The 19,197-nt window shown below is 40.6% G+C and overlaps 2 protein-coding genes and 1 long non-coding RNA gene across 14 annotated transcripts in view; 2 read left to right on the top strand and 1 right to left on the bottom strand.

The window, feature by feature from the left end:
- LOC117805865 overlaps window positions 1-19,197 on the bottom strand; it is a 128,392-nt gene that overhangs the window by 4,522 nt on the left and 104,673 nt on the right. The window contains exon 7 of one of the 4 annotated variants that reach the window (XR_004629543.1): window positions 16,652-17,946. The exons of the other annotated variants lie outside the window; for them this stretch is intronic. This is a non-coding gene — a long non-coding RNA (uncharacterized LOC117805865). Of the gene's footprint in view, window positions 1-16,651; window positions 17,947-19,197 lie in introns of those variants that run through there. 4 annotated transcript variants of the gene reach the window in all.
- On the top strand, window positions 50-13,425 carry asxl2 (ASXL transcriptional regulator 2). 3 transcript variants are annotated; one of them, XM_034674432.1, is made up of 13 exons: window positions 50-221; window positions 3,126-3,208; window positions 3,411-3,413; window positions 4,689-4,797; window positions 4,933-5,074; window positions 6,374-6,492; window positions 7,419-7,539; window positions 7,803-7,862; window positions 8,777-8,937; window positions 9,227-9,323; window positions 9,472-9,577; window positions 10,744-11,479; window positions 11,586-13,425. In XM_034674432.1, the coding sequence occupies exons 1-13, from the start codon at window positions 165-167 to the stop codon at window positions 13,401-13,403; spliced, it is 3,612 nt and encodes a 1,203-aa protein (XP_034530323.1). In that variant the 5' UTR covers window positions 50-164; the 3' UTR covers window positions 13,404-13,425. The 3 variants fall into 3 exon arrangements, with proteins under 3 accessions (XP_034530323.1, XP_034530324.1, XP_034530325.1); XM_034674433.1 differs by lacking the exon at window positions 3,411-3,413 and having other exon boundaries at window positions 51-221; XM_034674434.1 differs by lacking the exons at window positions 50-221; window positions 3,126-3,208; window positions 3,411-3,413; window positions 4,689-4,797; window positions 4,933-5,074 and adding an exon at window positions 5,555-5,696.
- dtnbb (dystrobrevin, beta b) overlaps window positions 17,155-19,197 on the top strand; it is a 41,590-nt gene continuing 39,547 nt past the window's right edge. For 2 of the 7 annotated variants that reach the window (XM_034674451.1, XM_034674450.1), the window contains exon 1: window positions 17,201-17,409. The gene's annotated coding sequence lies outside the window, so the exon portion shown is untranslated. Of the gene's footprint in view, window positions 17,410-19,197 lie in introns of all 7 variants that reach the window. The other 5 variants (XM_034674448.1, XM_034674449.1, XM_034674447.1 and 2 more) reach the window with 5 other exon arrangements.

Raw genomic sequence — 19,197 nt, 5'->3', positions numbered from 1 at the left:
ATTGACAGCTGTGTACAGTAAGATGACGTTTCCTTCTTCGGAGTCACGTGACACTTTACAGTAAGTCCAACATGGCAGACGGAGTGGATCTTACGCGGTGACTAAAAGCAACATTTCCACTGGAACAGACTAATTCAACACTACTCTGCAACGAGACAGCTACAATGAGGGAGAGACAGAAGAGGAGGAAGGGGAGGACGTGGGCGGAAGCTGCTAAAACGGTATTCTATGTGCTTTTAAGAGCCGTTTGTTGTGGTTGTTTTCCTTGAACACTTAATAAACTGTGTTTCTGAGTTCATGACCTGCTGCTGCTGAGCGCTGCGTACACCGCGCGGGGCCTGCTGTGTTTACTCACTCTGAGAGCTGCTGTCATCATTAGCCACTTAGCTTCCTTTAACTGTTAGGTGCACAAATACATCGGGATTAATATGCACCAAGTATCTAACCCTTTTGCTATGTTGTGTCCTGACTGAACGGTTCTCAATGGAGACATAAAGTCGAGCAAAGTAACCATGAAGTATCAAGTCAGGGCTGCGCGCTAGCCTGGTTAGCATGCTAACACTTGCTAACGTTGAAGTTTGTTTGATTTTAGTTTCATGTAAAATACAGAGAAGTGCTAAAAACCTGCATGAGACGCTTTTATCCATATCTGAACTCGGTCACTGACCATAAAGTAGATTCATTGCATGGCAGTGTTTTGTCCAGCAGTAGCCTAGCTAGCTGTCTAGCGTAGCATGCTAATACTACTAAATAACAACATTCCCGATCAGCACTTTTCACTGAAGAGTGACAGTTTGCATGTGTCTGTCCACTGATATGTTGACAGCAATTATAATAATAAGACTTTATTTATATAGCAGTTTTCAATACAAGTAACAAAGTGCTTCTCAGTGGGCAATAAAAACAAGGAAAAGTGCAAAGCAAAATGAAGCGATAAAAAATTAAATAAAACCTAAAAAACCAAAACAAACTTATAAAACAGACCCTTACAATCAGAGCTAACGTTAAATAAAATCACACAGTAGATAGTTTGCTCACGTAACAGAGCCAACGCAGTGAATAACACTGTACTGTATATTGAATAATAGTTTTCAAAGGAGGTAAAAATCCACTATTACTGACATGCTGAACAAATTCCTGCAATGCGGATACATATAAACAGATGTCTTTAAAAAGTATAACTTGGAGCAGAATTAACACCAAATGTTGTTTTAAGATGAGTGAAAGCGTTTGTGATGTTACTGTACTGTAAGATGTGTTTTTAATATTTCATCGTTTCATCCACTGAAAAGAGTTCAGTCACATTTAACAGGCAGATAAGAATCCATCACCATGGAACGCTAACTGACGTGGAATCACTGGGATTATTTTTTAAAAACTGTAAACATAAATCATTTAAATCAATAAAATAATATTTGAATCAATGTTTTTGACAACGTGTTTGTATTTTGAGTTAGTGGCCGGGTAATAAGCGGGATAATGTATGGCTAGCAGGTTGTTATGGGTAAAAGAATCCCGACATGGTGAGACAAGACCCCGACGCAAACTTATTTAATTTCAATTCTCAGATATGGACAGTTGGTATATATATATTTGTTCTCTTATTTTTCATTGTAAACAAAGTCATCCTTTTTCATTTTTAAGGTGTGTTGTAACTCAAATAAAACCACTGCACACCTTTTTTTCAGCACCTTGCAAAAGAACTACAAATGACCCTACAAAAATATCTTACTGGAAAATTTCAGAACAATTATAGAGAAATGGAAAGTGAACAATTCCCAAATGAAAGTATTAAATATTAAAACAAATAAGGCCAATCTCTTTAAATTAGGGATGTCAATTTCAAGTATTTTCCGTGATCGATCTTTGGAAATGTTAACGATCAATTATCATTTAATCATTCAAAAACGTAAAAGTTTTCCATGTCAAAAAGAATGCCAAATGCGTTATTTCCCCCTGAATCAAATTTTCCTTCATGACACAGTGTATATTCAGAATCAGAATCAGCTTTATTGGCCAGGTATACTTGAATACACAAGGAATTCGACATGGTAAACTGTGCTCTCTTTGCACAAGGCATAAGAATAAGACATACAAATAAAAATATAAATATGATAATAATAACATCAGCTATAAATACAAAATAACAACAAATAGGCATGACTAATATGTACAGGCTAAAATAATATGATAATAGTGCAGTGGTGAGTAGCAGAGGTAGTTTTTACATTAAAAAAAATAGTAGTTAAATAGTAATATAAATAAAAATATGGAATTCTGCTTGGAGAATTGTTGCATTGTATATTTACATGTTTATTTACAGAGAGTATTGATCTGACAGGTATGACACTGTTATGGTTAAAACTGACGGTATTAAACAGCTACGGATCATATAGAGGTGTTCAAAATGTTAAACACGCTGAATATCAACGTGAGGAGCAGGCTTATAAATAATCTCTGTGGACGCATGGTCATAGAGTGAAGACTCAGACTACAACATGTGGATTTACTGAGACAGGACAACTGAACAGAATCATAGTTTAGACTCACAGTGTTCAGTTTTCTGTCTACTCGTTCTTACTGAGAAAAATGAGCATGTGAACGTGGTCAGAGACTTCATGATGCTGAACAAGAGGATAGTGGATAGCGCCTTCTACTGTTTAAAAATAATATCCCAATACAAATAATGTTGAATCGATTTGAATCCACCCTTATTGGTATCGATTTTTACCGATTTGCGATATATCGTTACATCCCATAATGTTACTATCATATTGTTGGGCAGTGCTTCTTTTGATGACAGCTTTGTGGAAGACTAACAAAGTGGTTTACCTCCTGTTATTTACAGCATGGCTATAAATAAGCATGTGGTGTAGCGAGCAGAAAACATAATGATAGGAGATCTTAACCCAGTAAGTCCAAAAAGCCACAATGCTTGTTAAAGATTTGTGGTCTTGATTGTTCAGAGTACCATGCTGAGTGCTGATCATAGGCTGTAGACACAGTCAAGGGTTTTGAGGCTTTGTGGAATCTTCTTATGAAGCTTCGGTAAATGAAATCTCAGGCTGTAGCCTTCAGACCACATCATGTTTCATTACAATAATAATAATGTTTTGTCATTGTAGGTTTTGGAGAAGTACCCTCACACTCCTATGAGCCATAAAGAGATCCTGCAGGTGATCCAAAGAGAGAGGCTTAAGGAAATAAGGTAAATATTGTATCTTTTCAACAGCAAAGCACTTCAAGAAGGAGACACTTTCATAAGAGAGACCACTAAATTCTTTTCTCCCGCTGTTATTGATAGCTCGCATCCTGTGCTTTCTTTTTTCTTGTTCTCATGGTAACTGTTATTTTACTCACTTAATAATTATTTCATTTCTTTTTGTTTCAATGTCACCTTTCTCATCCAGAAGGTAAGAACAAAAAAAAAGCTGGACCCCCTCCCTTAAATCTTAACCAACTCACTGCAATGCCCCTTTGTTTGGTTTTAACCTTTTGCATGTTATTAACGATGACATGTGCTCGGGTCCAGATGCATAAAGGCCGTGTCTCACTGAGAGTTGCTGAAGCCACCTGTTGCATAAAAGCACAATTCTGTTCTCCAGTTTGTTAAATAGAAGCATGTACACGGATGGCAATGCTTCACACATGTTCAACACAGCTACATGGCATTACCCTTAGAACTTTGTCAGCATGTAGATTTGATCAGTTTTTACTTTGTTTGCTTCTTCCAACTATTTTACATAATTTAGTGAATAACAAATATGTTACATTTCTTTTCAGTCTAGTTGGTTTTTCTAAGTTAATATTTTGCCATAGTAAACCTTGAGTATAATACCTTTGTTGTACTCTCAATGGATTCTGATGTAAGCTGCCAAAAATGACATAAGGTGTATTTCGACCAAGAGTTCCGGGGTCTTTTAGCCCCAGAACTACTTTACCCTGAACTAAAAGGTTCCTGTGCCCCCATTGTTGTCTGCGTTTCGACGGCGGGCTGAAGTCCCGGGTAGATTGTGCAAATCATGCCAGTGATGTATGGAGAAAAATAATTATATTAAATAATATTTTGAAATCTTAATAAAAAACTAAACTAGTTTGCATTCCCAGGAACTCCCTCTGTGTTTCAACAACTGTGTAAACTCCACAACCACCGTTACGTTCAACTGAAAGTCCCAGGACCTTTGAAAAGTACTACCCCCCCCAAGTAGGGGCTTTTCAGGGGGGAAATTATCTACCCCTGAACTAAGTTTAGACCCTGGTTCCTCCAGTAAAAACGCACGTAGTTCCGGGGTAAAGTTCCTGCCGTCGAAAAACACCTTTAGTGTTTCAGTACCTTTGGATACCTCTCTGGCACAACTGCTGTGGCATAACTCTGACTTCAGTGGAACTGATTAATTTAAGCAACACACAAAGATATCTCATTCAATTTTAATCTTTATATAATAATATATATTATAATATCCTAGATTAGTTTTCAAACACTTCTATGTAACTGATTCTGTATGAATCTTGCAGTAATAACCTGGAATGATGTGAATCTGGCCTGAACTCACACACTTCCCTTTGCTGCATGATAGCAGTTCCTCCCCAGTTTTCAGACCGACCTTAACCCTTCTCACGGCTTCCTCCCAGCTGTCTGATTTATGCGGGAACGGATGAGTAATTCTTGTTTTTCTCTTGTGATGTAGTGGAACCTCCCCGCTGGCATGTCTAAATGCAATGCTGCACACAAACTCTCGTGGAGAGGAGGGAATCTTCTACAAAGTCCCCGGCAGAATGGGAGTCTACACATTAAAGGTTGATTAGATTCATTATAGCTCTATCAAACACTTGATGAATGCTTTTGTTTGACGTGATTGTGTCATAAAGAAGATGTTTTCGATGTCTGCAACACACAACTAACCTACTCTTTGTACTCTGTTTCATATTCAGAAGGACATCTCAGATGTGGCAAAAGAGCTGTCTGAGGATGACTCAGATGAGAGCAGTGACAATCTTTCAGACTCCCAAAGTACGGAAAACAGCAGCAGTGCCATCTCTAAGGATGGCAGGAGAGGAAGGTGGATGAGAAGAGGTACACTGCACAGAACACAGAATCATTTTTAACCACGTGCACATCTTTCATCCATCATATGAAAACATGTCCACTTTAAAATCTCAAACAAGACTATGCATTTGTTGTAAATTTTGTTGCAAAATTTAATTATCCTCAGTGTTTTAGATAATGTTTGAAACCAGAAGGAAATTATCCTCAGTGTTTTAGATAATGTTTGAATCCAGAAGACTCAATTTTCCCTCAGGAGAACCAGCAGGCTATACGTCAGGGAGTGAGAAAGGAACCTGGATCTTTATTATGTTGGCAAACGTCACATGAAAATAAATTGCTCATAAACTATCTATCAATACTCTTCATCAATTATTAAGGTCGAGTCAATGGAAGAGAGGGATCCCCAAACAGTAACTTCTGTAGCTCTGTTTATTGGCTGATTTTGGCTGGTGCTTCACGTAGCTCTGACAGTGAGAGTACACGCCCCGCCTCAGCCATTCTTTAAGTTATTGCGGAAACACAGGAAACCAGATGAAGTCGCAGCAGGAGAGGCAAACTGAAAGAAAGTGGTTTTAATGACCCAAACTCATCACAGCATACAGTAACTCCTGGAATACACACTGAGCATCAAACATGATGATAGCAAAAGGTTGGTTTCATCTTTCAAGAATCAGGTTGTAACCCTAAAGTCTCGCGTCGATCATCATAACCGTGTAGAGAAGCTGCAGCCTGTAATTTCACGTCATCAAAGCTTGCTCTTTATCTGTAGCGTGAAGTCTTTGCTGTATAGTGAGTCATGCACCTGATTGTGGCTGATTGCTGAACAGCTTCAGAGAATGAAGTGTCAGTTACTTTGTTTTGCTCAGGTTTTGCTCTCGCTGACTCTTGTTATGTCTTTGTGTCACTTCAATATGTTAAGTGACTCTTAAAACAGGAAACTTTATTTTCTCAGTTCGACCCGTGACCACTTCCTCATTATACGCAAGGTAGAGGCAACTAATCTGGTTAACAGCACAGACAGAGGACTTAATACTCTATGTTAAAAAAGTCCAAACAAGTAGAATTACAATAGTATCTGCCTCGATGTGTGGAGAAAGATGTTTGTCAGAATTTAACAAAGGAGAGGTTGTTGTCTATTTTCCTATTGAGCTGTTCAGGCCTTTTTTTAGTGTTATAACAGTATAGCTTGGTAACGCAATCTGCAGGTCTTTGTGTGCAGAGTTGGTTTCAGTTTCCTCACAACAAAAGCATGATGTGACAAAGTCAGTACACCGCCCTCAGGAAGTGTCTTTTCTAACATCTGTGTCGTGCTTTTGTCTTTGGTAGTTCCCTCCAAGCTGCAGTCACAGCCGTCCTCTCCGCAGCCTCGATGCTCGTCGCCTTCTGTCCCCACCAGCAAACTCATCTCTCCCTCGCAGAAACACAGCAAGAAAGCTTTGAAGCAGGTACTGACGGCTTCTGTATTGGTTGTTTGTTGCATTAATAACAGCTGGGTGGTGGACTTAATACTATTCAGGCTATTTTTGCATACAGACTTGTCTTGGATGTAAGATGAGTTCCTGCCACACCCTCAAACACACACACACACACCCATATATATCTAACTCTACAACACAAATACACTAAGTATGGTGACGTGATTTCTTGCTTTACATCCTGTCAGAATTCTAACTCTGCAGGTTTCTCTTCATTTTTCTAAACTCTTTCTGCTGACACCATGTCAGTTAACATGAGCAGAACCCTTGTTGGTGTTCCACCAGGCGCCAATTTCCCCTCCATTCCCTGCCTGTTCAACAGCTTGTGCTGATTATTTTAAAACAATGAGGCGTCAGGGAAAAATGCCTATAGCTTGTTCTACAGTATTAATGTTCTCATAATCCACCCGCTCCACATTCTCCCTATTGGCTGCTTTGTGCCTTTTGTGTTCCATTTTAATTAGATTTCATTTGATTGCACAGATTGTAATTCCCTCCATCTGTGCTGGTGTGGAACTTTCAGCTCTGGAACACCAATTTGTATTCATTTATTGGGTGTAGGAAACACTATAAGATGGCCATTTGGCAGAAAATATTAGTGCTGGAGGGACCTTTAGTGTATTTTTTCTGTGTTTTCAGGTATTTAATTTGACTTTGTTAAATAGCATCTCTGACCTGTTCACATTGTGTTTGGGAGGTGATCAGACTTCATGTCGGATGATTTGTGCTTGTGTTACGCAACCTGAGCTTCATTGCTGCACTGTTATTTAGCTGTTATTTAACCAGGCAAGTGGCCCTGGGGGAGTATTTGCAGTGAAACACACATTAACACTTTCTCTTTTTTTCATGCTGCTGGCTATTTGTTCCTACTCTTGTTTTTTTTTACTCATTTTCAGGCCTTGAAGCAGCAGCAACAGAGAAACCAGCGCAGACAGGGAGGCATGCCAACCAGCTCCAGTCCCAGGCTGCTTCTGAAAACCATCAAAGATATGGCTGACAACATTACTACAAAGACAGGTAGGAGGCTCCTATCATGCTGTCAAATACAAAATAATGAATGGAGAGCTGCAGATTTTACACATAGAGGTGTAATATTGACTGATTCAGTATTTTGTATATTACAGTTATGTTATTGCTTCATTTTGTTACTAGACAACAAAGGACATCATATTATAATCATCCAGACATGACTAATATGAAGGGCAGCATCATTGTGGAAACAGTCAGATCTCTCGTCTGCAGTTTCTCAAAGCTTTTCCTCCTCTTCCTCCCACAAACAGATCTATGTCGTCCTGCCGTCCCGGGGAAGGTTCCTCAGAGGTCAAGCCGCCTTAATGCAGGTAGGTTGGACATCTGCTTTAAATAAAAGCCATTGACTATAACAACATGGGAATAAACTCACTGTTTAGTGTTATTATATTGCAAGTATTCACATATTCTTAAATGTTTGTAATCCTCAAAAAGAAAGACAGAGGAGATACATGGTTATAAATAACTGTTATTTATCTCATAGAGAGTTTCTATTGTGCTGCGTGAGGGGTGTTGATAATAACTTTTATCCATAAATGTCGCCAAAGTCTCAAAGTTATCAGAGGAACCATGGATTTCAAATCTGAATTTCTCAAGCACTTTCTTCTTTGCTGTAGACCTCCACTGAGGGCCAAAAACTACTGTTTACCACACTACGGCCTGTCTTTTTTATTACAAGTCAATATCAGCTACACTTAGAAATCCTAGAATTACTCATTAGTGCACGTGTTATTCCACATGGCATAAAACTACAATACCCGGCTGCTTCAGGACATTATTGAGCTTTTCTTTCAAAATAAAACTACAGGAATAATTTTGGTGTTTTTTAAAGGTTTTACAGATTCATGTCTTCAGTAGGAACCTTTGTGTCTGGGTGTCTATGCTTTCGAGTAGAATAGTGGGACTTAGGCACTGTTCGTTTGTTCTGGAGTTTGTTGACAGTAAGGAAATGTGGTAATAACAGCGACTTTATCCACTAAAATATTCTTAATTGTTGTTTCTTTTAAGTGTAAATTATCAGTTTGCCATCTTCACTTAGGCCTAATCAGAGTTAGCTATGCTATTTTAGGACAGTCAAGTAAAGATTAAAACATGAGCAGAACAAAACAAATGATATTACCACATGTGAGAGTAAATTGCTTAAGATGTCAGTTGCGAGATGGATGTGTTGGTGCATTGCTGGATCTGTCCTCTCTTACATCTGTTTCCTGTTTTTGCGTTGCAGGGCAGCTGAGACGTAACCGGTGTAAAATAGATGTGGAAACACCAGACTCCATTCTGGTTAACACCAACCTGCGGGCGATCATCAACAAGCACACGTTCTCAGTCCTGCCCCCGGACTGTCAACAGAGGCTGCTGAAACTTTTACCTGAAGTTGACCGGCAGGTAGATCAAAGATTACACATGTTATTTATGTTTCTGTTGCATTATGTAGCTTTGTGTGTTTTTAGTGTATGTTGTTCCAAATGTCATGTCACATCAGCATTCAGCTCTGTAAAATAAGAGCTTTGGAACAATTAAGAAAGCATACATTTTACTGCAGCTAACTTCAGTACAAGGTCTCTTTATGTCCACTGAGTCAAACTGCATATAACATTAAGGAAGCAGAAGCCAGTGTACTGAGTGATGCTTTCTGTGATGATGTAAGTGAAAACCTTGTGCCTCCTCTCTTCAGGCCTGCATGGATGGCCTTCTGAAGGTCACCAGTTCTGCCTTAAACAATGAATTCTTCACATCAGCAGCTCAGTCCTGGAAGGAGAGGCTGGCTGAGGGTCAGTTGAACTGTTTTCAATTCATACTAACTGCAGTCAGTTTTCAATGAAAGTTAGAATTATATCATCAAGGTTAGGAGTGAACATAAAGAGTCAAGTATAATGTAACCTTCCTTTTTCTACCGTTATCTAACTTTTTCCTTCACAGGGGAATTTACTCCTGAGTTGCAGCTCCGAATGCGGCAAGAAATTGAAAAGGAAAAGAAAGTTGAGCTGTGGAAGGAGGCCTTCTTTGAAAGCTATTATGGTGAAAAGTAGGTCCTTCTTTATTGTAAATGATTTGGAGTTTTGCATGATTCACTAATCTGATCCAGCTTGGGAAGTTGGAAATCTTATTTACTTAAAGCCCTCCTTCTATAGGATCTACAAACAGCAGAGAAGCAGTCTTATTTTTCCCACAGATTTTTGGAGAGATATAGTTTTCAGACATACTTGTTAACATACATAAGATTTGAATGAGAGTTGAATTAGGATGTCTCTAATATTACATGGGCAGATGAAAACATGCAAGGAGTATTTCTACGGGGGCGCTGATGGCCTAGCGGTCTAAGCACGCCCCACATATCAAGGCTATAGTCCTTGTCACAGAGGTAACCGGTTCGATTCCTGCTCGGTCGACCATTTGCTGCATGTCTTCCCCAACTCTCTACTCCCCACGTTTCCTGTCTGTCTTCAGCTGTCCTATCAATAAAGGCAACAAAGCCCAAAAATATAACAAAACAAAAAAATATATTATTTCTACATTTAAATTGAAACAGTGGGCTGCAATATTTTGCACTATTAATTATATTAGGTACTACATCATTAGGTTGTTTCAAGAAAAGGTTAAATACAACTGAAAGAACCTTTAAGCTACTTAAAAACATACATATCCATTGTATGAAATCAAGATGCATATCAAAGCAGCCTTCTGCAGAAACATGCAAAAGACTGAAAATGGAGAAACATTTCAAACTTAGAGTAAAGTGAGTATGAGACTTGCTTTTAATACCCTCTGTGGCATCTAAAAAGCGAGCTGTGTGCTGTAAACCGGTGCAACCAATATGCCAGTATAAAAATAAAGAGAGAGAACTTCAATGCCCAAAGCCTGCTGGATAGCGGGCCTAACCAACTCAGCAACGCCACTTTTTATTGCTTTTCTCCCTCATTAAGTTCTAACCATGCATTTAAAGGAAACAGTGATATACTATGAAGTGAATAAACGTCATGGAGTGCTGGTTTCATTGGAAAGACTCGTCAATTTAAGATAACAAGTGATTGTCAGGGGGATAACACAATTTTTGGGGTTAACTCCTGGATCAACTTTGTGTGTATATTTAATAACTCCTTCAAAATAAGTGTTTTATAAGTTTGTATGTCAATGAACAAGAGTTGTATTTGATTTTCCATCTTTCTGCCTCCATACTATCTCTCTACATAGTTCTGGGCTTAGCTTTGAAGATTGCAAAGAGCTGACGAAGTCTGATCTGAATCAGGAGTCTGCCAGGTCCCATCAGACAAGAACTGCTGCTCAGGCACCGGTGGAATCCAAGGGCGCCAAGGACAACAGACAGACAAATGCTGATGTTTCCGTAACAACAGCGAAAGACACGAAGCCGACACGGGAGCTTCAGAAGACACAGAAAGAGCCGGTCTCCACCACAGAGCCCATGAAGACACGGCGCTCTTACTACGCTGAGGAGCGCAGGTTGAGCACCGCAGCACAGTCTGCGCCTGCAGTGGCAACACAACAGGTTGAGAAGCATTCTGAACAAGCATCTGTAGTTACTTTACCTGAAAAGGGGCATAAGGAGGAGGTGAAGGAGGTGAAGGAGGTGAAGGAGGTGAAGGAGGTGAAGGAGGAGATTCCAGAGTCTCCTGTGATGAAGAGTGACCCACAAAAGGCTAGTTCAGAGTTAAGAGAGGATCAGCCGGTGTCTGTGGTTAAGCCTGATGTGGAAAGCGGAGAGGTCATCTCTGAGCCCGGCGGCTCTTCAGAGCCACAGAAAAGGAAGTCTGTCAGCGAGATTGGAGGTGAAGTGACACCAGAGAAAAGGTCCCGCATGTCCTCAGTTTCCTCAGTGTCTTCTGTCTCCTCTGTTTCTCCTCCTGCTTCATCCATATCCAGCCCTGCAACACCAACTTCAGCAACAAATCAAAAGGTTCCTCCACTCAAGGTAGAGAAATGTCTCTAATCTGTCTTTTGAGTATCAAAGTCTAGATAAATCTGTGGTTGGATGTGTTTTGTTGACTTCTGATATCATCTAATTTTTCACCCTGCAGATCCCAGTGTCAAGAATACTTCCCCTTCCTGTGTCACCAAGTCAAGTCTCACCAAGGACTCCACTCCAAACCCCGCTAAGCAGCCCGGGCCGCACAGGTGCTCGTACTTTGGCTGACATCAAAGCCAAAGCTCAGCTTGCTCGTGCACAGCGAGCGGCCGCTGCAGCAGCAGTATCAGCAGCATCAAAGGGTGCAGTGCCAGGACCAGGACCAGGAGGTGGCAGGAGTGAGCATCCATCGCCCAGTCCCAGCCCAACATCCCCGCTGGCACTGACCAGGTTATCCGCCTCTGACAGCAGCAGCAATCAGACGACTACATCTCCATCTTGCACATTGGACTCTTTAGGTCAGCTGAGCCCAAACCAGTCCCAAATATATTTCTCAATCAAAACTGAGGATAAACACAAAAGTCTTTCTGCTGGTACTGTCAGTGCAGATGTTCAGAAGAGCTCAACGCAACTCACTCCCTCATCTGTGCACGTACCCAAGGGACAGGAAAACCCTTCATCTGTTGGATCATTAGCCAGGACTAGCTCCTGTATCCCTGCAAACAACCCGCTGGTCACTCAGCTCCTGCAGGGCAAAGAGGTTCCCTTGGAGCAGATCCTCCCCAAACCACTATCCAAGGTGGAAGTGAAGATGTTGAATGTACCACCTGCTGGTAAGGGGAAGACGTCTCACTCTGCTGAGCTCAGGACTGATAAGCAAACGCCCCACCAGTCTAATACTGCAGGAAGAACAGGAGTTTACTCCGAGTACACGATACATCACAGGGAACTTCCTGATAAGGTGACTCAGGAGCAGATCCTGCAGGCTCTCATGCAGAGGAAAAGCCAGCAGAGCCAGTCTTATGATGCTTTGGGACATCAGCAACATCAGTACAAACCCCATCAGCTAGTGCACGCAGAAGAGAGCCAGGACCAGCCCAGGATTTCTATAGGGTTTCTTGGTCGTAAAAGGACGCCGAGGCCTGCAATGACGGGACACTATCTTCTCAATGTGTCCACATACGGCCGAGGATCGGAGAGCAGGAGACTGCAGCAGTCTGCCGCCCCAAACACGTCTGTGTCCGGTTTAAAAAGGGAAAGCACAGAAGGAGAGGAGGCGGCCAAGGATGAAGAACCTGCCAGGAAAGTTTTCTCTCCTGTTTCTGGGGTCAAAACAGAACAGCAAGGATTTTCAATCAGCAAGTTTGACGAAGCAGTGAGTGGTCAGCATTGCTCCAATGTGAAGACTGAGCCTGGATCGGAGGACAATGCAGCTGGTGCAGAAAACAATAGCCCCAGTGCAACAGCCAAAGACACCAGCTCTTATTTCCTGCCAAACAGAAGGCACCCTGAACTCTGCAATAGTAATCAAGGAAACTCCGAGCCATATCTTTCCCAAGTGAACCCCAGTCACCAGCAGCTGTCTGCCTTTCAAACCCAGAGAACACTCCATAATCAGGAACCTGTGGCAGCTTCGTGCTACGGCAGCACTATCAGCATGTCTGTACCTCACACTTTGAACCACAGTACTGGAGGCACCGGCTCCACTACGGCTTCAACAGAGGCTGATGGCGGCGGCGTCCATGGGAGCGTTATGTCCTTCTCAGTGACGGTCACCACCATCCCGGCCGGTCACTCTTTAGAACACGGAAACCAGGACGAGCAGTCTCCTGAGCAGTCGTTCATGGAGGGCTCCAACATGGACGACATGCAGTCCAAATGCTACTGCCGACTGAAGGCGATGATCATGTGCAAAGGCTGTGGAGCCTTTTGCCATGACGACTGCATCGGCCCCTCCAAACTGTGCGTGTCATGTTTAGTCGTACGATGATATAAAATGAATAATCATAGAATGACATCGTGGTTTGATCTGCATTGAAGCAAGGCATAGAGCAGAAGCAGGCCGTTCAGAGTCAATACAAAATCAATGCTGTGGTGGAGCAAATTAGCCATCCTACAGCGTGAGGGTCCTGTTGGAGAAACGAGGATTTACACTGGAGGGTCTGTTGTTTCACCAACATGTATGAAAAGTTGTTTTTGTGCAATCTCTTGGATTAGATATGTTAGCTTTCAATCAAATCAGTAGTCTGTCAGGTGTTTGACGAATAACAGATCTGGCAATGTTTGCACTCGGTTAGGATTAGTGTGATATATTTTTTTAAAATATATAAATATATAAATGTGTAGTTTTTAAAAAAAGGAGGGAAAAATGAATGTTGCTATTTTTGTAGATGATAACGACTGTTTTTGTGTTTTAGACTGACTCTTTTTATTATTGGACCTAATCAGTTATGGTTAGAGGCAAAAAAAGGGGCGTAAATGATAATCATTGGTTGCAGAGTACCTCCTATTTGGCATTTATGCACGCATGGCAGGGAAGTGCAACATACAGTAACTATTTTATATAAAACTGTACATTTAATACTGAACACTCAGATTTAAGAACATTTTAGAAAGATAATATAAAAGGAAATTTGAATGCTAATCACACTTGTTTAGATTGCACATCACATCATTTTTTGATACAGTAACAGGGCGAAGCACTTGAAAACAACCTGGATCCATGGTAATAACTGTGTACAGCACTTACACACAGAGAGGGAATCATTAATATAAAAATGCCTTCATGGTTCTTTTGGCAAATTGAGATCTTTTTCATTCCAGGAGGAGACTCACTTCCTACCGTGTGAAGCTGTATTTTCTCCACCAAAAGCCAGTCTGTACATATATTCTCCCGTGAGGTGTGTTTTCTCACACATTTACTGTATGTCTGTACAGATCGATCAGCAGTGGCAAACGAAAAAAACACTCAAGGCAAGGGGAGAAAATGGAGATACACTTTGTTTTGTATTTGTAAATATTTGCTCATTTACGGTCTCTTTCTAGATGTAGAAATTTATTTTATTTGTGCAGCACACCTTGCTAGAGCATATCCAGCTGTTTCTTACTATTACTTTGACTGTGGAGAGAAAGTAGAGAGCAGTAAGTTGTGCTAAAACGCTAAATGCTTGATCATGGAGTGATTGAGCATGTCACGCTTCAGTTTAACAAAATGATTTGGAGGTACAATATGACACCGATTATTTGCAGATGTAACACTTGACTTTAAAATGGCTTTTTTTCAAGAGATTCAGAAAAATGAATCTAAATTTCATTGAGGTGTCAGAAGTGCAAAATAAAACTGTCTGATGTTAATTTAATGTACAACAATGTATGCAGGGTTGAATCAGCTCATTCTGTGCATATGGTCAGTGCTTACTATACCACAGATTAATGTGCAGAAGCCAGTGTGAAGCGTTACCTCTGCAACATTTCCAGGTGTTCATGCTAATTGAAAATTACGACGCATCATTTTGAAATCTCCTGAAGGTGCAGAACAGGCCTGTTTTACAGCAATTACTTCAAAGGTAACATGCCAAAGTCACCTTTTATGAAAAATAATCCAAACTTTTTATTGTCTGACTAGTTAATCAAAGTAATATATTTTAATTAATATATTTTAATATAAAAATCTATTTGCTAATTGTTTTTGAAAATCAACAGGGTATTTACTATGATAATATATTGGCTGTCCGTTTTTCCTTTACGTTTGTTTAAACTGGACAGGCTGACGTACAGAGAATAACTTGACTTTTTATAAATCAAATTGCCCAGGTAACAATATTCTGTAAGGCCCACGGATTTTCAATGGATCTGTTGGTCTGTATTTTTCATAGCGATGTTGTCTAATATGTGTTTCCTTTCTAGCTGTCTACATTTGTGTCATTACCTTAGAACAACTAAAAGATATTTTTTAAAGCACCATTTTTAGGTCAATGGATTAAATTCCATTTTTAAATGTATTTGATATTAAACAGGGGGTTGTCTTGTGGAATTGGTTTTAAGATTGTATGACTAGGATCACAAATTTAGTTTAGTTCTTTCACTAAATCTGGTAAACCAGTATCTGAATTATTTCATTAAATGAATCCCCATGAATACGTAGGTCTTTTTCTAGTTGAATGTGATGTTTTTGGACATTTACTCGTGCAGAGTTGGGGACTGGATTGCACTGCAAAACAATTGACAAAAAAACCCTCATCCACCTAAAAGGCAGCTGAAATCTTTGTTAATAATGACTGAAACATGCAGCAGTCCCCCCACTGTCACTCAAGTTACCTGTTGTGTGTGCATTCAGAGGAGAAGTTCTTTTGGAGGGGTAAAGTGTCATGGGCAATCACCAATATTTTGAAATGTCACAATTATCACTAGGGGAATTTGTTTAACATGTCTGTATCATTTCATCTCCATTTAAACTCTGGGTGAATGTAATATAGTAATCAGCACTTGTAAACAAAGTGTATTTTATCAAAAGTTATAGACTATTATGAATAAACAACGAAAAACAAAATTGTATGTGTTTATTGTTGCTTTTCTCACATAAGTGGGTGTACAGGTCACTTTAAGTTTGTTCTTTTATGTCTTCTTTGGTGGTGGGATGGGGGTTGGAAAGACGTTGGTGATGAAAAAGCAGTGACGGGGTGATATGGGGTCCTAGTTGGGGAATCTGACAGATCTGCTAGCTAATGTTTTGGTCCCCATCAGTGTCTCCTGATCATGTTTGAATATGCACGGTATAGTTTAAACCTGCATTTGTGGATGCTGAGACAAACTGTTCACATACAGTGGTTGTTGTAAGTGATTTTGAGCCAATGCAGTGATTTCCACTACAGAGTCATTTCTGTTTTTACTGTAGTGCTGCCTTAAGGCCTGACGATGGAACATTATTCCAAAACTGTTCAACTATTCGCTCGTGGAGTCTGTCCGAGGGGTGAACCTCTTCACATCTTTATTCCTGAGAGACTCATCCTCTCTGGAATGCCCTTTTTATACACAGTCATTTGCCAGTTGCAAATAAACGTGATTAGTGAGGAGAGGTTCCTCCAAGTGTTATTTGATTTTTTTATTTTAATATTAGTGGCTTTACACAACATTTTCATGTTTTGTTGTGTCCCCCCCCCCCCCCCCCCCCCCCTTTTCTTAACTATTTTACAAACCTTCAAACTATGTTTTTATTGACAATTTACACAGAATAAAGGTTGTAAATGGAGGTGTATGAAAGACTTTCAAATATCTTCTCAGTGGCATACATTTTGAGGTGTTATTGGTTATCCAAGGTGTCAAATTAATGGACTAAATGTGTTTCTTTGTGTTAAAAATAATACATTTAGTAGGTTTTGAATTCTAAATCATTTAACATTATGCATTTAGAAAATAGCTGAAACGAGAATTCAGAACGAGGAACTCTCCCAAACAGATGCTACTGTGTTGCATTTTGGGAAATGTAGGACAAGGTGTTTTTGGAGCTCCTGGATTCAGGATTTCTCTGCCTCTGCTGCTCTGATGTTCAATCATTCAGTGTTTAATCTGCCTCTCTTGATGCCTCTAAATGTGTGAAAATGTAAGTCCGAGTTTCTGAATGGCCCTCTAGGATACATGTTCTCTGTTTTTGTCCTCTCTTTGGTGAGGCTCATAATTCAGAAACAGCTATAGTAGTCGTGCGCCTTTAACCAGCGTGCGTGCGCACATGCGTAAAGTATAGTAGGTGTTCGCGCATGGCATCTCCGTGCCTGCTCGCGCTCTGCTCTGCTCTGCCGTCCTCTGCCGCTGGGTCGCTGATGATGCCGCGCGGAGCGAGGCGCTCGTACGTTTCTGTGTGCGGCTACAACCGCAGTTGTCAAGACTGAAGTCGGATGAAACAGGAGAGGAGGTTTAAACATGAGCATGGATCATCGGAGCTCTTCCTCATCGCTCGGACAGCTGTAACGTCGGCGGACACGCGCGTGGATTCATCAAAGGTGAGAGTGCGGCGGTGAATCACGGAGGAAATATCCTCCTTATTCGCCCTGGACCACTTATCCTCCTCATCTGATGCTGCTGCTGCTGCTGCTGCTGCGATGATGATGATGATGATGATGATGGTGATGCTGTAAACGCAACCTGCGTGATTTTGTCCGTTAGAGGCCAGCTCTCCGCTCTGTCCGTCGCTCGGCTCATGAAACAAGTGAGAAATGAAAAGATGCTGGATTGCCATTGTTCCTTTTCCAAAATGTTATGGTCATCACGACACAGCCTTCCCAGTGCGGAAATAAGGTAAATAGGCAGTTAAACTGCAATATGGCTGCTTTTGTGTGCTGCCGTCGCTTCAGGAGTGGATATTGAAGTGTTGCAGGATGGCTCAGGGTGAGAAATGAGGCTGGGAGAAACCGAGAAGTGAATGATATCAGCGGAGAGGAGGCACTGCAGTAACACAGTCCTAATGTTGACTCGCTTCAAAGGATGTTGTCATTACCTCCAAGCTGAAGGTGCGGTTACAGTTCTGCACCTCTGAGGGCCTGTAATGATAAATACACGGTCTAACTGTAACAAGAGGGATGGCATCAACATTAGACTTTCATTTTCATTATTGTGTGAAAATTAGTGGATGCAATGGACATAAACACCAATGAATTCAGATAGCAGCTCTGTGATTCTGCTCTGTGAATTCATTTCATCTCTGAAGAACTTGTATCTGCGAACTTATCTTCCATGAAATAATCAGCCCATGTATCAAACTGTCATCCCCTGCCATGCACTGCTTCCATTTTTCCAAACACTGCTGCCAATGCAAGGCCTGAGTTGCCTACTCATGAATCTCTGCAGTTACTTCATAGGCTGAATATTTACAATGAACCATTGTGGTATTTTGCTGACATAGGTCTGTTTGGTTTCCCACTGAAAAATGTTCTCTCTCTCAAATACAGCAAAGCTTCTCTAACATATCAACGCTTCATCTTTGCATACATGAAGTGCGTGTTGCCCCGTTTAGGAGCAAATGCAATATGTAATGAGTTTGATCAAGTGTCTTCAGGCTCCATCACTGACTGTCCCGACCGTGTTTCTGTCATAATTTGCTTTATCAGAGTAATTCAATAACTGTCTCCATGAGTACTGAGTGGTCAGCTGTCGTCTTAGAATGCTACGTTATTTGATGAATGTGAAATCAGGTGAAACAGCTGGTCAGGTGATCAATAAGCCACTCAGAAAGAACAAACATATGGCAACTGCTTTAAAAATGTATGAATCAAATGTAAAAATAATCAGGCAAACATGCTGAATATCTTCATATCCCGGCCCCTCCAGTCAGAGGATTTTCCATCTTTCTCTTTTTGATATATTGCAGTTTCAAAATGTTCATCTCTGATTTATCCTCAGATTGTTTTGTTCAATGAAAATACCTCGTCTAACATCTTAGAACAAAGAGTGATGTCCGCAGTCATCTTGTTAAATCCTAACATCCACCAAAACCCCAAATACATCCAGTTTGAAGTCATAGGTCGTTCAAAAATAAGCATTACATTTTTACATTTGTTAAGCTGCAACCCGGATATGTTTGCCATGTTCCAGCTCTAGTGATTGGTGTTACATTTAAATGTTTTGTTTGGGCATTTGAAGGATGAATGATTTAAAGGAAATATATACAATTTGATGAAAAATGTCATTTTTGGTTGTTGACAGGGAATTCAATTAGCACCATCAGAATAACTAAACATTGCAGTTGATGTGCCACCATCACAAACAGGTTCTTCTTATTTTAAAGCACCTGT

Source organism: Notolabrus celidotus, chromosome 22 (assembly GCF_009762535.1).
Source record: "Notolabrus celidotus isolate fNotCel1 chromosome 22, fNotCel1.pri, whole genome shotgun sequence".
NCBI classification, from domain to species: Eukaryota; Metazoa; Chordata; class Actinopteri; order Labriformes; family Labridae; genus Notolabrus; species Notolabrus celidotus.
This window is presented reverse-complemented; position numbering and strand designations above follow the sequence as displayed.